This window comes from Selaginella moellendorffii, unplaced genomic scaffold (genome assembly GCF_000143415.4).
Source record: "Selaginella moellendorffii unplaced genomic scaffold, v1.0 SELMOscaffold_98, whole genome shotgun sequence".
Taxonomy (NCBI): domain Eukaryota; kingdom Viridiplantae; phylum Streptophyta; class Lycopodiopsida; order Selaginellales; family Selaginellaceae; genus Selaginella; species Selaginella moellendorffii.
The window spans coordinates 424,445-442,467 of NW_003314359.1; the positions used below are offsets into that span (position 1 = coordinate 424,445).

Below are 18,023 nucleotides of genomic sequence, written 5' to 3' on the forward strand. Positions count from 1 at the left end.
TAGAGGGTCCCATAATCAAGCTTTGTTGTACCAAGGGAGGCTAGGAACTTGGAGGCTTGGTGTGCTTGGTGGCTTGTGCCTGCGGGGAGTGTAGCCAAACCTTAAGTTCAATCTAACCTAGAGAGGGGGATTGGGAGAGATTTGGGAATCCGTGGATGGGTGGCTAATGCTCCGTTGCTCGTGCAGTGAGTAACTAAAACCAAATAGGACCAAGTAGGAGCTGGTACAATAGGCAGGAACCTTGGCAAGGGAACTTAGCGAAAGCCAAGGCAGAGTTGGTTGGATAAACGAGGTAAGTTGGCAAATTGGAAAGGAAAAATTTGTGGCTTACAATTTGGTATGAGAGCTTTTTCCTCAATTCTAGCGAAGGATAGAGGCGGATTGCTGAGAGATGGCAAAAGCAAGGCGGAAACAAACTAAGGCAGAGACAGAACCTCCTTCAAAGCTGGAGCCTCCGGTCGAACAAGATGCTATGAAGAGGAATCCTTGTATGAGGAGGACTTCAGTGAGGAAACTTCCAAATAGAAGTCCAGTGGTGAGGTTTGGTCGTCCAAGGTTCGATTGGACGTTCTAGAAGGACAATTGGCACAGACTAATGCTCTGCTGGAGACTCTCGTATACAAGGGAAAGCGTGACGAGAAGCGGAAGAAAAGGCAAAAGACTACGGATGCTAGCAGCACAGAAGGCGCGGACCCTTCGGCAGGGACTAAGGCAAAACCAAACAAGGTCGAATAGACTGAAGTGGAATCAATCCCTCAGGCAGTTCCCAAGTACAAACTAAAGCCCCCACTAGTCTTCAAGGGAGTAAATGACTATAAGGTGGTGGAGGATTGGTTTTACAATATGGAAAACTACTTCCGAGCGTTGCGGTTACTAAGCTTAGAGAAGGTCTCATGTGCAAAACTATACTTGGCAGATAATGCCAAGTCTTGGTGGAGAACGATAGAGGCCAACGAAGGACCGGTGGCCATTTGGGAAATGATGAAGGTGAGGATTCGCACGACTTACGTTCCTCCGAATGCTACTCTACATCTAAGAGACGAGTTGAGTAGGCTGAAGCAGATCGGAACCATTTAGAAGTATGTGAATGGGTTTATGGCAAAGAGGATACTTGTCACGGACATGGGGGATATGGATGCGTTCCATGCCTTCATATCAGACTTGCAAACCTGGGCTCGCGGTGAGGTGATGCGTTGGAACCCGACCAACTACAAGAAGCGTTGGATGCGGCCATCAAGGTGCATTTCAAGAATAACCTGTGAAAGGGGAACACAACGGGGTCGGGGTCCACGTTTAGCAAAGGGGCTAAACCAAGGCAAACATATAGCAAAGGGAAATTTAAGAAGAGTTTCTCTAAGTATATGTCCTCGGGGTTCCGGAAAGGCAAATCTGGTGGCTAGCAAGCAAGTACATGGGGGAGTCAAGCAAAAAGAGACAAACCCACGGATAAAAAAGTCAAGTTTCTTAGCATCGTGGGAAACAATATATGCTATAACTACAATGAAGCAAGACACTTTTCAAGAGAATGTCCCTACCTGAAGAAGGCCAGAGCCAATATGGCCATTAAGTTGGGTGAAATCCAAACTAAGGTATGTGATCTAGTCCCTAGCTCAAAGTTACTCATTACATGAGCAACTTTGGTAGAGAGTCATTCACGACATTTACTAGCCCTCCGAGGGAAGTTTGGAGGTAGCTTTGTTAAGATCCTTATTGACACAGATGCTTCGGATAATTTGTGGCTGCAGACATAGTCCGGCAAACCGAACTAACAGTGTAGTGGCTAGGTGAACCAAGGACTATAGAGTTTGTTCAAGGTAGCTAGAGCACCGATGAGGTACTTCGACAAGCAAGAGTTGAAGTAGGGACTTGGAAAGTAGACATCAATTTCACCGTGTTGAATATGGCGGGATTTGACGTGATCTTTGGAATGGATTGGTTCAATCGGTTTGTGGTAGCCCTGCATGGACAAGGTAGGAACCTTGTGAAACTAACGAATGCCCAAGGAAGAAAATCTAGGGTGGAGGCCCAGGATCTAAAGGTAGGGCAATGCAAGGCCAAAGATTCCTACTTAAATCTAGTGTCCACAAGAGGACAACTCACTAAAGGAATGAAAGCAGCATTTTTGTGCTTACTCTTGGTGAAGAGTGACAAAAAGACGGGAATGGAAGAAGTACCTTTAGTGATCTAGCGGGTGTTGGACCAATTCCAAAATATCATGCCGGAGGAGCTACCGGCGGGGTTGCCCCCTGCACGACCGATAAAACATAAGATTGAGCTGGTCGAGGGTCTTGAGGCGGTGGTTCGTCCCCCCTATCGTTTGAACAAAAAAGAACTCAAGGAGCTCAAGCGCTAACTAAAGGAGTTGGTGGATAAAGGGTATGTTAGGTTGAGCAAGTCGTCGTATAGGGTGCCGATGTTATTTGTGAAAAAGAAAGATGGATCTATGCGCATGTGCATAGACTACTGGTTGCTCAACAAGTATACAAAGAAGAACAAGTACCCTTTGCCAAGGATTGAGGATTTGTTCGATAGGTTGGGAAAGGCAAAATACTTCTCGAGGATTGACCTAAGGTCAGGATACTACCAGATCAGGGTAGCAGAGGAAGATGTCGAGAAGACAACCTGTCAAACAAAGTATGGGAGCTTTAAGTTTCTGGTGATGCCCTTCGGGCTATGCAATGCGCCGGCAATGTTTTTGGCGTAGATGAACCATATCTTTGTACCTTATTTAGATCACTTTGTGGTTGTCTATATTGAGATATCCTAATCTATAGCAAAATGCTAAAGAAGCATGCCGAACACTTGACGAAAGTGTTTGAGAAACTAAGGGAACACCAATTGTATGCTAAAGAGAGTAAATGTGACTTTGCTCAACAAGAGGTAAAGTTTCTCAGATATATGGTGGGCAGGGACGGGCTTAAGGTGGACCTTGAGAAGGTCTAAGCAATCCAAGATTGGGTGCAACCATCAAATGTACATGAGTTAAGGGCATTCTTGGGGCTATGCAACTACTACTGAAAGTTTATCAGACACTATTCGAGAGTAGCCATGCCCTTAACGGACCAAACCGGAAAAAGGAAGATGGTATGGATAGCAGAATGCAAGGCAGCATTTGTCCACCTCAAAGGGAAGTTGAGGAAGGCTCTTGTGTTGGCGTTACTAAACTTTGGTAAAGACTTTGAGATAGAAACAGATGCTTCAGACTTTGTGTTGGGCATAGTTTTGAAGCAAAACAACCATCCAATAGCCTTCTTCTAGAAGAAGTTGGACAAGGCTCAACGGAAGTGGCCTGTCCACGAGAAGGAATTGTTTGTGGTGGTCAAGGCGCTCAAGCAGTGGCGACACTACATTGGGAGACACTTCAAGGTTTACACGGACAATGTGGCAACAAAACACTTCTTTTCACAACCTGACCTGAGAGGGAAATAAGGTCGATGGGCCAATGCTTTGGCCGAGTTTGATTGCGAGATTTTGTACAAGCCTGGGAAGAGCAACATCGTGGTGGATGCGCTAAGTCGAAAAGCAAGCTTAAAGTTGGCGAAATTTAGTGCAATAGCAACCTTTTGGGATGATGTGTGGACAACATATGAGAATGATGGTCTAGCCCAAGAAGTGTTGCTGAGGAATCTAGAGGCACGGGAAGCTCACCAAAGAGGTGAGCTGCCAACGAAAGAGAAAATGGGCTATGCAGAACGCAATGGACTCATTTATTACAAACAAATGAGGGTGTATGTTCCAGAAGGGGAACTAAGGAAGGTAGCCTTAGAAGAGTGTCATGATAGACCTTTTGCAGGACACAGCAGAGTGCCCAACACGATGGGCTTACTTAAGAGGAAGTATCATTCGCCAGATATGGCTAAGGACGTCCAAGACTATGTAAAGACATGTCCAACATGTCAGTAAGCCAAAGCCGTGACTAAGGCTAGTAGGGGCTTGTTACAAAGCATCCCAATTCTAGATCGTCTGTCGAAATGTCTTACGATGGACTTCATCACGGGACTCCCCCAAGCGAGGGGTTTGATGCGATATTCTTAGTGGTGGACCTTTTTCCGAAGATAGCACATTTCATACCCACCACAACGGAAGTGGATGCAAAAGGTATGGCGAAGCTGTTCTTCGAACAAGTGGTTCAAGTGTGGGGAAGGCCAGAAGAGATCATCTCAGATGGAGATAATATCTTCACTAGTAGGTTCTGAAGAACTCTCCTAGAATAGTATCGCACTAAATTGAAATTCAGCACAACCTATCACCCACAGACAAGTATGGGGTATTAAGTCAAGTTTAATGGCATTAACACTTCTTGATAGATAGACAAACGGAAAGGGTGAATAGGCAACTGGAGGATTATTTGTGATGCTATGTCTCTAGAGACTAGACCGATTGAGTAAGTCATTTGGGATTTGCGGAAATGTGTTATAACAATTCACCACCTTCGAGTATCGGGGTGAGTCCATGGGAAGTTATCAATGGGCGAGCTATTAAAGGTCCTATGGAGCTCGGTGTGGCCGAGTACCATGGAGAGTTACCCATAGTGGAGGCATTCATGGTGGAAAGACTCAACATTTGGAATCTAGTGAGGGATTCCTTGGAACGGGCTCAACAAAGGCAAACCAAATACGCAAACCAGAAGCGGCGGGATGTAGAGTTCCAAGCGGGGGAGAAGGTGTGGCTGAACACCAAGAACTTTAGGCTGCCAAGTGGGATCAGCCGGAAGTTAACCCAAAGGTAAAAATGCATGTATTCTTGGAAATGAGTTGATCTTGAGTTCCTTAAGTAGGTTCGCAGGGCCTTACAAGATTGAGGCACAAACGGTAAAGTGGCTTACCATCTCCGACTTCCTCGAGAGATGGGGAAGATGCATCTAGTGTTCCACGTGAACTTACTCAAGCGGTACTTTGAGGATCCACTTTGTAGGGACCAAGTAAAACTTTTACCTAAGGTTATCCAAGGGGAGGAGGAATACGAAGTCGAGGCCATCCTCAATGCGCGCAAGAGCAAGCGACAAGGACGCGAGGTGAGAGAGTTTTATATGAAGTGGAAAGGATTTCCGCACTGTAAAGCAACATAGAAACCGGAGGAGAACCTAGCGAACACGCAAGATCTAGTGGAGGAATTTTTGCAAGGTAGAACTCTATGTACTTATGCAAAATTCAATTAAAGTATCAATTTGCGAAGTTGAGTAATGGCATATGTTGGGACCCAAAGGCACGCCGAAGGTAAGCTAATTAACATGGGTTAGCTAGGTCGACTAAGCGTAGAGAACTATGCCTGACTCCCCACGAGGATGTCGAATCTGTAGACGTATTTTACGGAGGTTGGGTTTGAGTCCCAACCCCCTAGTAAAGCAAGGCTGGGTTCAAGTCCCAACCCCATACTAGGGCATGGTGGGGTGAGGAGTATAGGGACACTATATTCCGTTGTCATGGGCTCTTGTCCGAGGAGGCTAACTTAGGCACACTACTAAGTGGGGGGATGCCCCCGGAGATATGGTTAGCAAGCTGTAGGATAAAAAAAAAGAGACATTCGATGTGGGCATTGAACTTCTTCTATGGGTGGTGGAGTTGTAAAGAACCAACTCCCCAAGGTGTCATAGGATAAAGGATCCCCAAAAGCATGACCGAAATGACAAAGAGTTCATCGGATGGGACCGAGTCTGAGATTGAGTCCAAGACTAACTCCGAGACCGAGTTTGAGATAGAGTCCGAGATCGAGTCTGAGGCCAACTCGGAGACTGAGTTCAAGACAGAGTCCGAGATCTGAGATCTTGTCTGAGACCGAGTCCGAGGTCGAGTCCGAAGTCAAGTCCGAGATCGGGTTCGAGATCGAGTCCGAGATCGAGTTCGAGACCGAGTTCAAGACAGAGTCCGAGATCCGAGATCCAAGATCGGGTTCGAGACCGAGTCCGAGGTCAAGTCCGAGATCGGGTCCGAGATCGAGTCCGAGATCAAGTTCGAGACCGAGTCCGAGTACTAATACAGGTCAAGGGGTGAAAGCCCAAAGCGTGCGTCTCCTACGGGGGGGCGGGGGGGGGGGGGGGGGGGGGGGGTAGAGGTACCCATACCGGGCCGTTAGGCCATGGTGTTTCGCCCTAGTGTCCCGAAGCAAGTGTTGCATCCAAGGTTTAGGATTTAGAGGGTCCCATGATTAAGCCTTGTTGTACCAAGGGAGGTTAGGAACTTGGAGGCTTGGTGTGCTTGGCTACTTGTGCCTGCAAGGAGTGTAGCCGAACCTTAAGTCCAGTCTAACCCGGAGAGGGGGATTGGGAAAGATTTGGGAATCCATGGATGGGTGACTAACGCTCCATTGCTTATGTAGTGAGTAGCTGAAACCAAGTAGGACCAGGTAGGAGCTGGTACAATAGGTGGGAACCTTGGCGAGGGAACTTAGCGAAAGCCAAGGCAGAGTTGGTCAGATAGACGAGGTAAGCTGGCAAATTGAAAAGGAAAAATTTGGGGCTTATATGAAAGAGGTGACATCTCATAACGTTGTGCCAAATGATGAACATCGTCAAGGGTAGCAAAAGCAAATGCATGCACAAACCTGACAAGATCTTGACAAAGTGCTGGCCACAACATTCCTAGTTTGATCCGCTCCGACATATTTGGTTCCGCACGAAGCATGGAAATGAATGCCAAATTGCATCATTGACTCAGATGGCCCTTGACGAAAACGATGCAATTGTTGGAAGGCATCATCACAATTGTCAGCATATCCGAATGTGCTTTTGAAGACGTCCGGGAGAACACTCGAATCCCACCATTGTACCACTGCAGTGCTATCCCTTGAAGACACATGGGAAACTCACGCAAACGTTGAGCATCATCCCAAGAATGATATGTGGCAATCACTATGAAGTGATCAAACCAATGATGCACATCATCCCCAAGATTCCCATGAAAGAACTCTGGCCGAACGCGAGGATTGGCACCAAGAATAAAAGGAGTTGTACCACATGCCATGAATACCACCATCAACTGAGTTTAGTTGTTTAATTGCAAGCGCATAGCATCAAGCAATTGTACCAATTGCTACTCTAGAGTTAGAAGAAATTGCTGATCTGCCATGAAAATGAACGAAAAAGAAAGAGCAAAAGAAGAGAAATGATAAAAACCTAGAAGGAAAGGGAGATTTAGACAATGCAAAACGTTAGATCTAAACCAAAATCCTGAAAGGAAAGAACAAAAAAAAGGAAATGGAAAAAACTAAATCTAGATGCTACAAAAGCTAGATCTAAACCAAAATTTTAAATCTAAGCACTCCTCAAGGACAATCAAAAAGTGCCTCTCACCTCCACTAATATGAGTGCATGGAATATAGAAAGGGAATATAGAAAATGTGTATATCCATTAACCCAAAAACCCTAACTTATATACATGAGCGAATGATCTGGATTGAAACCAATCCGACGGCTACCAAAATCCCACTATAATTAATATATAACATCATTGGACCTCACATTATTTTGATACTATTCCAATTTAATTTTTAATATAACAAAATTATGACAATCAATTTTTTTTTTTACCAATTGGGCAACATATACTGAGCAATAGCTAGTTATATCAATATTGGTGACATGATACACATAATTTATTAACGATGGGTGATCTTTGTAGATGATGCCATTAGGTCTTTTCTCGATGAGAAGATGAAACAGTGCTCTGAATTGGGCAAGCTATGGGAGCGGCAGATTGGCAATATACATCCGCGAGCATTCTCCTTAAACATTGGCGGTTGCAAGGTTTATATCCCTCTCCATATCGATTTCTAGGTTCGTTGCCAGGAACCAATCCTCCCTTCTTCCTCCTCTCCAGGATTTAATCCAGCGTTTGGAGCGCTATGCTGAGCTCTCTGGCCACGATGGATGCGTCAACACTGTGCATTTTAATCCCAGCGGAGACATTCTCGTCTCTGGATCCGACGACAAAGAGATTGTGTTTTGGGACTGGGCTGCTCGCTCCAAAAAACTCTCTTTTAACTCTGGGCATGACAACAATGTGTTCCAGGCCAGGATCATGCCTTTCTCCAACGATCGAAGCGTTGTGACCTGTGCTGCCGATGGCCAAGTACGTGACATTCTTATCAAGTTCTTTGCTTCCGAGCTCTTTTCTTCTGTTTTTTTTTTCTTCTTCTCTTTTACATTCACAGGTCAGGCATGCTGTAATCTCTGAGAATGGTTGTGTTAGCACAAAGAAGCTGGCACAGCACCGAGGGCGAGCTCACAAGCTTGCCATCGAGCCTGGAAGCCCGAGAACATTTTTTAGCTGTGGAGAAGATGGCGATGTTCATCAAGTAAGTCAACGTTCTTTCTCTTCCTTTCGGGGTGTTTTCATTCCAAAAGTTGTCTTTTTTTTTGCTCTTGCAGTTCGATTTGCGAGAGGGCGGCAACATGAAGATCGTCACTTGCAAGGGGCGTCCCGTGATCTACCTCAACGCCATTGTCATCAACCCGCGCAACCCAAACTATTTCGCCGTGGGAGGATCCGACGAGTTTGCTCGAGTCTACGACATCCGCAAGGTCAGCTCCAGCGGCGAAGTGGATTCCCCCGTCGACGTCTTCGCTCCAAAGCACCTCATCGGCACCAAGCAGCACGTCCACATTACGTGCGTCGCGTACTCCCAGCAAGAGGAGCTCCTCATCTCCTACAACGACGAGCTCATCTATCTCTTTGACAAAGGTGGAGGACTCGGCCCTTCTCCGCCAAGTCCCAGCGCTTCTTCCAGCACCAAGGAAGAAGCAGCAGCAGCCACACGGGTTCCAAACAAAGCCGAAGGAGGCGGCAAAGCCACCAACGAGGCAGAAGAAGAAGGCAAGCGTAACGTTAGCAAAGAAGAGAACAAAGAGGAAGGCAACCGCGAAGGAAAAGCAAGAGACAAAGGAGATCAAAACGAGGAGAACGAGAAGAAAGAGTATGAGGTTTACAAGGGCCACAGGAACGCGCAGACCGTCAAGGGCGTCAACTTTTTCGGTCCAAACTGCGAGTACGTGGTCAGTGGCTCCGACTGTGGCAACATCTTCATCTGGAAGAAGCGAGGCGCGGAGCTCGTCGCGATGATGGAGGGCGATCGCCAGGTCGTCAATTGTCTGGAGCCGCATCCCAGCGTCACCGTTCTTGCCACCAGCGGCATGGACGACAGTGTCAAGATCTGGGCTCCCACGGCTCCAACGATCCAGCCGCTTCCAAAGAACGCTCATAAGGTACGTGAAAAATCCTTCTTTTTTGTGATTCTTCTTCTCTGCGGTTTGCGTTTTCCCCAGGTTATGGAGAAGAACAAGCTTAGTCGAGAGGACAAGCACTCCATGCCTGACTTTCTTATGCTCAGCCTCATCCACGCAGCGCATATGGGCGATTTCGATCGCTTCAGGCGCGTGAGACGACGAAGATGAGGAGCAATGTGGAAGAACAGGGAAAGAGAAAAGGAAATGCAAATCTGGAGGTTAGCCAGACCTTATAATCTTGTGTTATAACTCAAACTTTAGCATTTCACAATTTAAGGAGATGGAGTAAACAGTTTTCTTCTTGAATTTCAATAAAGTTGTACAGGGAATATATCCTTAAAAAAAGGTTAACAGTGGCCTATAGAACTTTTATTGCTTTGTTTCATCTTTGTGTACATTTTCCATGGTCCGAGCCATTTGGCATCGCCCCTGATATTTTTTCCTCTCCCTCTCTCTACCTAGCTTATACTAAAGTTTGATCAACCAAAACTTAGAAAAATACACTGTACCTTTGAACTCTCAATTTTACCCATCTCCATCCATCCATCCCCGATTTCTCCTCGTCAAGACCAATCCCACCACGAAAGCGAGCCTTGATCATCCAAATCAAAGAATCCCCCAGCAGTAGCACTGTCGTATCCCGTGTCCTCGAGCTTGGGGATCATCCGATCGTCGGGGGGAGGAGGTGGCGGCGGGGACGACGAGTAAACCATCGAATTCGTGTATGTGTCGTCGAAGTTTGCGGCAATGTGACACTCCAACGGATTCATGAGGACGCGATCCTCGTCGTCGTGTAACGAGAAACGGCCGCTCTCGCTCTGATCCGGACGAGGAGTGATTGCCGGATCATCGTCCACAATCTCACTGCCGCCGTCGCTATCCCACGAGTTGATCGAGCAATCCTTTCGGGTGGCAATCGTCGGAGTAGTAATAGTAGTAGTAGCAGTCACCGTGATTGCGGAATTGCCCTCACTCTCCTTTGTTTTGTTGCTGTGATCATCACCCACGTCCACCACTTTCGTCTCCTCTTGCTTGGACGAGAGTAGATCGTTAAGCCGATTCACCTGGAGGAGGAATCCCGAGATGAAAATCAAAAGGCAAAGGAAAGGACGAAAAGAAAAAATATCTGACATACCTCGGCCTCGAGCTCTTGCTTCTCTTTCAACAGAGATTTGTAGTCGCCGCGGAGAGCGTCCAGATTTTCCTTGAGCGCGTCGTAGTCCTTTTCAAGCTGCTTGGTCTTCCACCTGGCCCGCCTGTTTTGGAACCACACAGCAACTTGGCGGGGCTGGAGGCTCAATTCTTTGGCAAGCTGGAGCTTGCGCTCCGGCTCCAGCTTGTTGTCCTGCTCAAAGTGCCTTTCTAGGGACTTCACTTGATCCACGCTCAGCCGCCTCTTCTTCTCGATGTGATGCTGCTGCCCCGCGCCTGGATCGTCGTCGATGGCATCCTCCTCGTCGGATGCGTGATCCATGATCGGTCGCTTGGGATTTTGAGGAACGATCTTCATAGTACCTAGAAATAAAAAATATTTCGGCCCAAGTTCTAGAGATTGCGAAGGAATATGTTACCTTCCACGGGGTTTACAGCGATTCCTGCATTGCCGCCGTGAAGAGATCTCGCTTGGCGCTGGATGGAAGGCCGCTGGATTCGCCTGTCGGCCGCGTCTTTGAGCCTCGGCATCACAAAGGTCCCATGAATGAGATTTCCCAGCAAGAACACTTGAAACCGGTTGAATCGCAGAGATTCTCAGCCCGACCGCCCGATCCCCATGTTATTTCGCCAGATTCTCAGCAGAGAGACCCGATCCCCATGCCAGATCGCGAGATTCTCAGCAAGAGCGCTCGATTCCCATAAGATTCTCAGCCAGAACGCTCATGCTACCTCGCAAGAACACATCTACCTCGAAATGCCTCGGGGCGTCCAAGAACTACTGCTCTCCTCGTCATCACCTCCCAATTCTACCTCCATGGACCAAGAACCTCGCAGATTTCCGCTACTCGCCCGGCACTCTCAAGGATTTCGCGAGCGAAGGGACGGAAATTTCAGCTTCGTCTCCAGCCGTGCCAGCCGCGCCATTGACAAAAGCAAAGAGAGAAGAGAGAATAAAACGCGACAAGACCTATTCACTCCGCTCACTTTCTTCTATGTGGTGAATATTCCCTTCCCTACTAAAACAAAGATTCGCGCGCCCACTAGAAAACTGCCGTACCTTTCAGTTGTTTCTGGCCCATGGGGCCCAACAGAGTGGCCCAGCTTTCTTTCTTTCCCCAGATTATCAGATTATAAGTACGTAGCTGTCTTGTCACTCTCGGGTATCGAACTCGCGCACGTCATTTGAGCCATGGGCCACAAGTCATCATGTGCCAGACCATGTGGTCCAAACCGTCATATAGGCCCCGCCAGGGAAAGCAACCCGGCGTGCGTCTTTGGTGGGCCGCCCTCTCGAAAGTTAGCTACTCGTTCTTTAGCTACAGCGATAGAGATTCCATATATACCTTTAATCGGTCCTTGTATTACACTTTATTTTTTTCCATCTCATCCCTTCAGGCTGGCAGTAAAACTTCGAAGTGAGTCCTGGAAAAACTTGAAAGAGTATCAACAATCTCGGCGAGAGAGCATCGGCCGATCGAACTTTAGCTCGAGAGAATGATTTAGAACGCGGTAAAGCTTGCCTTGACAGAAGGAGCTGGAACGAGCAGGGTCATTTTCCCCGCACGGGTAGCTTCATGGTAAGTTTTGGAGTTCACGGGTGGCGTCTTTGTGTACAGCATAGAGGTGGAGCACAGCGCGTCTGGCTTGAAGCCACAACTTGCGAAGAAAGGCCTGCAGGAGGAAGAGGTAAGCAGTAGCTAGCAATTTCGAGATCCATATCACAATTGGACAGGGACGAGTAGCAGGCTTTTCCCACGAAGGAATAACAAAACAAAAGAGGCCTTACATGTTTTCAGGTCGAGTGAGCACTGAGATGTCTGCAATGTCCAGTGTGTAGTACATATAACTGTGGAAGACGACAAAGGAAAAAGAAGCCTCGAGTTTAGAACAAAATAATCTTAATAGAAAAACACTCTACCGTGCTAGCCGCTGCAAAACATGACGCCCAAGCCCTTGCCTTTGCATCGAAGGAGCAACCTATAAGAGCACTTGTGAACCAATAAGGAAAGATCGCATTCTCAAATTCTCAAAGTCGAGCAAGTGATCACGACGATGAGCGAAAGGAAAGAAAGATGAGGAAGTCGAGAAGAAAAGAAAACTAGAACGAAAGTATAGCAAACAAATCAGCCAAAACGAGTACATACCCAGTTCGTGAACACCAACAAGGAAAGATCGCATTCTCAAAGTCGAGGAAGTGATCGCGACAAAGAGCGTGAGGAAGTCGAGAAAAGAAAACTGGAACAAAGAAATCAGCCAGGGACAGGGATGACTTACCGCCAAGTCGTGGATGGATCCAGCCAGTGTTTTATCAGACACCGCACGACCAAACGCTACCAAGCACTTGGGAGCTTTGTCGGAGTTTAGACGGTCCCAAACTCCTTCCCTAGCTTCGCTCCACGTCCTTTCCATATAATCACCGCCAGGGACTGATCGGCCTTTGACGTAGATCGCCACCGCGATGTCGCTGAAATCCAGAGCCCTCTGGAGCTTCGCATCGTCAACCCTGGAGACGCGTCCATCGCCGGCAATCTGTGGAAACTGGTGGCAATTCTGACCTACATTTCGACGATCGCGTCGAAATCCTGGAGAAAGAAAGCGAGGAATCTCTACCTGTCGCAGCTAGAAGAGCGCCGAGCTCGCTTACGTTGATCACTCGCTTGTCCGTCGTGACGATGAATTTGCCCCCCTTCCTCAGCGACGCTCGCGGGAGGAGGCGACATCGCGGCGGTGGCAAGAGAATTAGGGCTCTTGACATGGATGTAGCCCATGGGTCATGGATGTGCATCGCGGCGGATTACCATGCCGGTCAGGCATGGGCATGCATGGCCCATGACCATAATGTTTCTACTATTCAAGCTTGAGAGGTCTCTCTTTTGATGGAGCTCGTGGATATTCTCCTCGAGGAATGGCTCCTCCTCGTCTATCTAGGGTTTCTCTTGTTCGTGCTGGTGGCGCTACTGTGTGGCAACTGGCCGGCGTTCGATCGCACGCCTGTTCGTGCGCTGCATTCTTGGATCGGCGGAGGAGCCTGCGATTGCGTCCAGTAAGTATGATTTAGGTTCTAGAATGGCTAACTCCTCGCATTTCAGGGAAATTCTCCGGCTCTGTCTCGGATCTAGAGGTGTCCGAGGCTACGAATTTGTAGAACATATTTGCTGCGAGCGGCCAAATCCAATTTTGCAGGTTTGTTCTCTCTCGATCGATAAGTTTTTGCTACGATTGATCGGTCGTTCCTGTGCGTAGCTCTTTTACTTGTCTCTTATCGTTGGAGGTTTCTCTGTCTTCTACTCCACTTCCTTCAAGTACATTCCCGGGAGATTTCTTTCCTCGATACACAGGTATGGCAGCCCTTCTTTCGTGACCATTCTCAAGTTATTTTTGCGATCAGATTTTTGGGACCTTCGGCAGTTTTAGTGGGCATCGCCATCTTTTTGCTAGCTAGTTTTTCTGATCCTGGAACAATCACTGCTTCGAACTTGGCTACGCACGAAGACATCTATCCTTTTGATGGCATCATTTACACGGAGAAGATCTGTCCAACGTGCAACATTCCACGGTGAGGGAGCCAGATTTCTTTCTTCTGAAGTCAATCTAACATGTTACCTACGTTTGCAGACCAGCAAGATCAAAACACTGCAGCATTTGTAACCGCTGCATTGCCCGTTTTGATCACCACTGTGGATGGATGGTCAGTCCTGCATCTTGTTTGTGTGAAGACGAGCTTTCTTGTTCTGTTGTTTGTGGTCGAACATAGCGTCTTACCTCAACTTGTTGCAGAACACTTGCATCGGCGCCAACAATCTCAGATACTTCGTATTCTTTTTGATCTGGTAGGCCGGATTATTCTAGCAAAATCACTGAAAACTTAGCTTCTTTTCTTGTCAGGCACTCTATACTCTGCTGCTACGGAGTCAGCCTGTTGGTAGCCATACTTGCCGGAGAGGTCATGAGATATGGAGTCATGGAAAGGCTATCATGTGAGTTTCAGGTCTTCAGCTGCTTGACTAGTAGTCGTTTTTGCAGTTTATGGAATGGTCACTTTCTATGACAAGCTGCCACATCTTGTGCAGGTATGAAAGTTTGTATCGCCGAATTTAATGGTTTCTGATGTTTTGTTTGACGCCAGTGGGTGATAACATTCTACAATCATCAAGTGCTCCTACTCATGTTCTTGTTCGTCGTCTCGATTCTACTGGCGTCTTTTCTGGTCTATCACTTGTACTTGATAGCCAGGAACACCACAACAAACGAGGTCAGTGTTTTAGATTCTTCGTTTGCTCTTACTGGCACTTACAGGTCTACAAATGGGAAGCTTACACGAGATGGTACACTGATGCTAATGGTAAATCTGAAGATCCTGGCAAAACGTCGAAGTCACTCTGGAATGGTTGCGGGTTTTGGAGTGCTAGAAGGGAATCCGATCCGGATAGAGCTGAAAATATATACAACAGCGGAATGGCAAGGAACTTCTGCGAGGTTCTCTTTCCGTTGAAACACAAAGACAAAGTTCACTCGAAGCAGAGGTAACCAAAACACCATTTTTGTTTCTTACAGTGATCTTACAGACAATATATACCCGAAAGAAGATCCATGTCTAGAAAGGCTCATGTTTTTTCAGAAGGCAGGATTCCTCGGCACTGGCTTGTTCCACAAAAACAGGCCCTCGAACTCGATTCTAGTCCCGGTTCGACGACACCATAGCTGAAAGTAAGTTCTTGGCCTGACTGGATCTCTTTGCGCGTGAAGAAAGCCAGCCTGGGGACGCAGCAGCCTGCTGAGCGGACGAGGCACGAGAGGAGATTGCCACCGTCGCAGGAGTGATTGATGAACCTGGCAATGTTGCCTACGTTGGTGGCATCGATGTTGAATCGCAGGCATGCGTCGCCCGATGGAAGATGTTCTCTCACCACCAAAAGGCTCGTAACTCTCGGGGATTGGTCGTAAGTTTGGTGCCTTTTCCGAGCTTCCTTGGTCGTCAAGAGCTCTCCTGCACAAACGCGAAGAGACAAAGGAGCACGATAAGTAGAAGGAAGAACTTTTCTTTCTTACCAGCGTACTCGCAGATGAAAGCTCCCGGTTTGATGTCCTGCGCTGCATGTAAGCTCCAGCCTTTGGTTGGATGCCTCACAACCTTGAGCTCGGCGGAGGCGCCGCGCTGGGAGAGCCTGTGGCAGCACTGGATGGTGCACGAGCAAGCAGGGCCGCACTCGTAGATCAGTGGAAGATCGGCGGGAGTTGGAGCTTCTTCTTCTCTCTGGTTTTGGAAACTCAAGAGCCTGGGAGAGTTTGAATCGTATGCTCGCTCGCCGAAGATCGTCCGACCGCAGGGACAGGAGCTGGACGAGAGCCGCCTTTTCTTTTTGCTCGGGAGTGCTTCGTCGCTATCATCATCTTCATCCTGGATCAAAGTCTTTAGGCACGAACGAGAAAAGAGAAAATTACCAGAAGTTCGATCGCGCTAGTCAAATCATCCGGTGCCTGTGAAGGAAATCCTGACAACTTTCAGCCCCTAAGAGAAGGAAACCAGGAAATTCTCTCATCATACCTGGATCTTCTTGTTCTCCTCGGCAGCAGTCAATGCAGCGGCAACCATCGCCTCCAAACTGCCCGTAATCAAAACCAGCGGCATTCTTCTCGGAAATGGATCTCGGAAAGGCAAATGCCCTCCTCTCCCTCGCAAGAACAGACACCGGCGAGTACTCGAAGTAAGGGTAGCGGCATTCGTCCACGCAATTCACCACCGGGATCCCGAAGCCTTCCAACCCTTGCGCTGCATCCGCGGCACGGCACGATGTGAGATCCCTTGCTGCCGCTGCCATCGTCCTGCAAGTGAGCGCCAGCGCTGCCACATCGCGCGGCTCGAGCCACGGCAAGACATTCTCCATCAAGAACCCTAAAATTAACGGGAATGCAAGAACCCTGAAATAAAAATCATTGACTACAGATTTGACTGTTGACCGTTGACTTAAACAAGAATCTCTTGCAACCTCTTATTGCAAAAAACGTTCTTGGGCGATAATGCTTTTTCCCTCGGTACTTAGTGCTCCTGTTTGACGCGGGCCTTGAGAATTCCTGGCAGTGGCGGCGGCGAGAGGCCATTTTTCATCATCCGGGGGGACCGACCGTGGTGGTGGTGGTGATACATGCTCGGCAGAGGGGAGGAGCCATCGTCCATCGGGCTCGCGTCGAAGCCTCCATTCTCGTGCTTGGATCCCCCACCAGGCTTGGCCCCCGGGTCGCAGAAATTCATGGCTTTGAGGATGGAGGCGTCGTCGTGGAGCTCGAATGGCGAGCTGGAACAGAGAAAGTTGATTGTAGTCGCGAGAAAAGAAGGCAAAGCTATTTGGTACCTGTTGAAATCGAAGTGAACTACTTGCATGTCTTCGGATATCTCGACTTCCACGGTTGCTTGGGGTCGAGTCTGTAGGGGCGAGTCAGCATTTAAACAGCATCGCTGGGAAGAGAAAACTCTTACCTGTACAAGAATGAAAGGCAATGCAACGCCTCCAGCAGGAAAGTTCCCAGTGCCGTTGTACATTCTCTCATTCCGATGAATGAGATTTTGAATGCCTACGATCTTCCACAAAGTTTTAACGTCAGGACAGTGAGCCAGAAATAAATCAGAAAAATCCGCGGACCTGATCTTGCAGCTCTTGTAGATACTTCTTCTTCTTTTCTATCCTCGAGCGGACGCGCAGCTGTTCTTCCTGCACGAACTGTAGGTCATAAAACTACTTCAACTTAATCGAAAAACCGCATGGGAACCTACCTTCAGCTGCTCGGCATCGGTGAAACTGGTGCTTGGGAGCCCTTTCCATTGGATCTCCTTCTTTTCTTTGGATATAATGTCCATGGCCATAAGAACGTTCAGAGCATCGTACACACGTCTTCTGATGTTTTTCTCATCGTACTGCTGATGTAAAGAGAGATAAATTAGAGCCATAACATCAGTACAAAAACTGGCTAAGAAAGCTTCACCTGGTCCGGAGAGCCGACTAGACCATTTGGATTTGTGAACTCGGCTACAAGCTCGTCGGCCACCTGACGGATCACCGTGTCAGAAATTTACAAAAAGGAACACACAGGAGATGAAAGCTTACTTCGTTATAAGTCGTACGGCCTTTGCTTTCGACTTTCTCACAAACTGAAAGAATAGCGGAGCATTGCAGTGATACGTTCGGAACGATAAGAGATCGATGCTTTACCTTTCATGCTAAAATGCCGCAATCCCTTGCCTCCTTTCTCTCCCCCAATCGCTGCACGATGCCCACGCTTCTTCTTTCTACTGTCTTACGTGATTCCTCAGTGGTTCGAGAGAAAAAAAGACTCAAAGCTAACATACCCGACCATGTCTGGAGAAGCTGGCTCGTCATAGCTCTCGGCTTGTGAAAACCTCCCGGTGGCTTCATTTGATCCGGGAGTAAACATTGCAACGTCGCTGCATCGGGAAGGAGATCCCATGCTTCCACTGTCCATCGAGACTGATGGACCAGCAAACCGTCCGGACGTACTTGGCGAAAGATTGTTATTGCATGGAAGATCGGATCCTCCGTAGAACTGACTTTGATCGCCTGACAAGGAAAACAAAGTAAGCCAAAGATCTTGTATGACAATCGAGCTTATCTTGACCGACAACCACGTTCTCACC

At 47.9% G+C, this 18,023-nt stretch overlaps 6 protein-coding genes across 11 annotated transcripts; 2 read left to right on the forward strand and 4 right to left on the reverse strand.

Annotated features, from left to right (window-relative positions):
• The first annotated feature begins 7,608 nt into the window (after positions 1 to 7,608).
• LOC9636380 (DDB1- and CUL4-associated factor 8) lies at positions 7,609 to 9,532 on the forward strand. The gene is made up of 5 exons (XM_024663253.1): positions 7,609 to 7,741; positions 7,815 to 8,066; positions 8,149 to 8,292; positions 8,366 to 9,199; positions 9,260 to 9,532. The coding sequence occupies exons 1-5, from the start codon at positions 7,649 to 7,651 to the stop codon at positions 9,386 to 9,388; spliced, it is 1,452 nt and encodes a 483-aa protein (XP_024519021.1). The 5' UTR covers positions 7,609 to 7,648; the 3' UTR covers positions 9,389 to 9,532.
• A 30-nt stretch (positions 9,533 to 9,562) lies between these two features.
• Positions 9,563 to 11,361, reverse strand: LOC9636381 (homeobox-leucine zipper protein HOX20). Its single transcript, XM_002989519.2, has 3 exons — positions 10,792 to 11,361; positions 10,356 to 10,735; positions 9,563 to 10,284 (listed from the first exon to the last, which is right to left on the reverse strand). The coding sequence occupies exons 1-3, from the start codon at positions 10,901 to 10,903 to the stop codon at positions 9,784 to 9,786; spliced, it is 993 nt and encodes a 330-aa protein (XP_002989565.2). The 5' UTR covers positions 10,904 to 11,361; the 3' UTR covers positions 9,563 to 9,783.
• Positions 11,362 to 11,702: 341 nt separating this feature from the next.
• On the reverse strand, positions 11,703 to 13,175 carry LOC9636684. The gene is made up of 5 exons (XM_002989520.2): positions 12,986 to 13,175; positions 12,650 to 12,930; positions 12,294 to 12,352; positions 12,162 to 12,221; positions 11,703 to 12,046 (listed from the first exon to the last, which is right to left on the reverse strand). The coding sequence occupies exons 1-5, from the start codon at positions 13,158 to 13,160 to the stop codon at positions 11,875 to 11,877; spliced, it is 747 nt and encodes a 248-aa protein (XP_002989566.2). The 5' UTR covers positions 13,161 to 13,175; the 3' UTR covers positions 11,703 to 11,874.
• Positions 13,176 to 13,225: 50 nt separating this feature from the next.
• On the forward strand, positions 13,226 to 14,926 carry LOC9636685 (probable protein S-acyltransferase 17). The gene is made up of 10 exons (XM_002989460.2): positions 13,226 to 13,418; positions 13,465 to 13,558; positions 13,619 to 13,713; positions 13,764 to 13,931; positions 13,991 to 14,063; positions 14,153 to 14,205; positions 14,261 to 14,352; positions 14,399 to 14,445; positions 14,502 to 14,627; positions 14,672 to 14,926. The coding sequence occupies exons 1-10, from the start codon at positions 13,252 to 13,254 to the stop codon at positions 14,900 to 14,902; spliced, it is 1,146 nt and encodes a 381-aa protein (XP_002989506.2). The 5' UTR covers positions 13,226 to 13,251; the 3' UTR covers positions 14,903 to 14,926.
• Positions 14,900 to 16,279, reverse strand: LOC9636382 (histone-lysine N-methyltransferase SUVR3). The gene is made up of 4 exons (XM_024663254.1): positions 15,921 to 16,279; positions 15,818 to 15,867; positions 15,425 to 15,773; positions 14,900 to 15,362 (listed from the first exon to the last, which is right to left on the reverse strand). Exons 1-4 carry the CDS (start codon positions 16,258 to 16,260, stop codon positions 14,980 to 14,982), a joined length of 1,122 nt encoding a protein of 373 aa, XP_024519022.1. The 5' UTR covers positions 16,261 to 16,279; the 3' UTR covers positions 14,900 to 14,979.
• A 23-nt stretch (positions 16,280 to 16,302) lies between these two features.
• Positions 16,303 to 17,942, reverse strand: LOC9636686 (transcription factor-like protein DPB). 6 transcript variants are annotated; one of them, XM_024663259.1, is made up of 9 exons: positions 17,718 to 17,942; positions 17,581 to 17,660; positions 17,476 to 17,519; positions 17,354 to 17,416; positions 17,145 to 17,288; positions 17,014 to 17,091; positions 16,851 to 16,952; positions 16,726 to 16,796; positions 16,303 to 16,668 (listed from the first exon to the last, which is right to left on the reverse strand). In XM_024663259.1, exons 1-9 carry the CDS (start codon positions 17,849 to 17,851, stop codon positions 16,413 to 16,415), a joined length of 972 nt encoding a protein of 323 aa, XP_024519027.1. In that variant the 5' UTR covers positions 17,852 to 17,942; the 3' UTR covers positions 16,303 to 16,412. The 6 variants fall into 6 exon arrangements, with proteins under 6 accessions (XP_024519027.1, XP_024519024.1, XP_024519025.1 ...); XM_024663260.1 differs by having other exon boundaries at positions 16,354 to 16,668; positions 17,014 to 17,082; positions 17,145 to 17,285; XM_002989522.2 differs by having other exon boundaries at positions 16,354 to 16,668; positions 17,014 to 17,082.
• Positions 17,943 to 18,023: the final 81 nt, after the last annotated feature.

Coding starts and splice junctions, on each gene's coding strand:
- LOC9636380 (XM_024663253.1), top strand. CDS start 7,649: ATGAAACAGTGCTCTGAATTGGGCAAGCTATGGGAGCGGCAGATTGGC. Junction 8,067..8,148: donor CCTGTGCTGCCGATGGCCAA/GTACGTGACATT, acceptor TTACATTCACAG/GTCAGGCATGCTGTAATCTC. Junction 9,200..9,259: donor TTCCAAAGAACGCTCATAAG/GTACGTGAAAAA, acceptor CGTTTTCCCCAG/GTTATGGAGAAGAACAAGCT.
- LOC9636381 (XM_002989519.2), bottom strand. CDS start 10,903: ATGCCGAGGCTCAAAGACGCGGCCGACAGGCGAATCCAGCGGCCTTCC. Junction 10,736..10,791: donor CGCTGTAAACCCCGTGGAAG/GTAACATATTCC, acceptor TTTTATTTCTAG/GTACTATGAAGATCGTTCCT. Junction 10,285..10,355: donor AGCAAGAGCTCGAGGCCGAG/GTATGTCAGATA, acceptor TTCCTCCTCCAG/GTGAATCGGCTTAACGATCT.
- LOC9636684 (XM_002989520.2), bottom strand. CDS start 13,160: ATGCACATCCATGACCCATGGGCTACATCCATGTCAAGAGCCCTAATT. Junction 12,353..12,649: donor GATCCATCCACGACTTGGCG/GTAAGTCATCCC, acceptor GTGCTCTTATAG/GTTGCTCCTTCGATGCAAAG. Junction 12,047..12,161: donor CTCACTCGACCTGAAAACAT/GTAAGGCCTCTT, acceptor TTCCTCCTGCAG/GCCTTTCTTCGCAAGTTGTG.
- LOC9636685 (XM_002989460.2), top strand. CDS start 13,252: ATGGAGCTCGTGGATATTCTCCTCGAGGAATGGCTCCTCCTCGTCTAT. Junction 13,559..13,618: donor GGCCAAATCCAATTTTGCAG/GTTTGTTCTCTC, acceptor TCCTGTGCGTAG/CTCTTTTACTTGTCTCTTAT. Junction 14,628..14,671: donor GGAACACCACAACAAACGAG/GTCAGTGTTTTA, acceptor TGGCACTTACAG/GTCTACAAATGGGAAGCTTA.
- LOC9636382 (XM_024663254.1), bottom strand. CDS start 16,260: ATGGAGAATGTCTTGCCGTGGCTCGAGCCGCGCGATGTGGCAGCGCTG. Junction 15,868..15,920: donor AGGAGAACAAGAAGATCCAG/GTATGATGAGAG, acceptor GAAAGTTGTCAG/GATTTCCTTCACAGGCACCG. Junction 15,363..15,424: donor TTTCATCTGCGAGTACGCTG/GTAAGAAAGAAA, acceptor GCGTTTGTGCAG/GAGAGCTCTTGACGACCAAG.
- LOC9636686 (XM_024663256.1), bottom strand. CDS start 17,851: ATGGACAGTGGAAGCATGGGATCTCCTTCCCGATGCAGCGACGTTGCA. Junction 17,289..17,353: donor TAGTCGGCTCTCCGGACCAG/GTGAAGCTTTCT, acceptor TCTTTACATCAG/CAGTACGATGAGAAAAACAT. Junction 16,953..17,013: donor TACAAGAGCTGCAAGATCAG/GTCCGCGGATTT, acceptor ACTTTGTGGAAG/ATCGTAGGCATTCAAAATCT.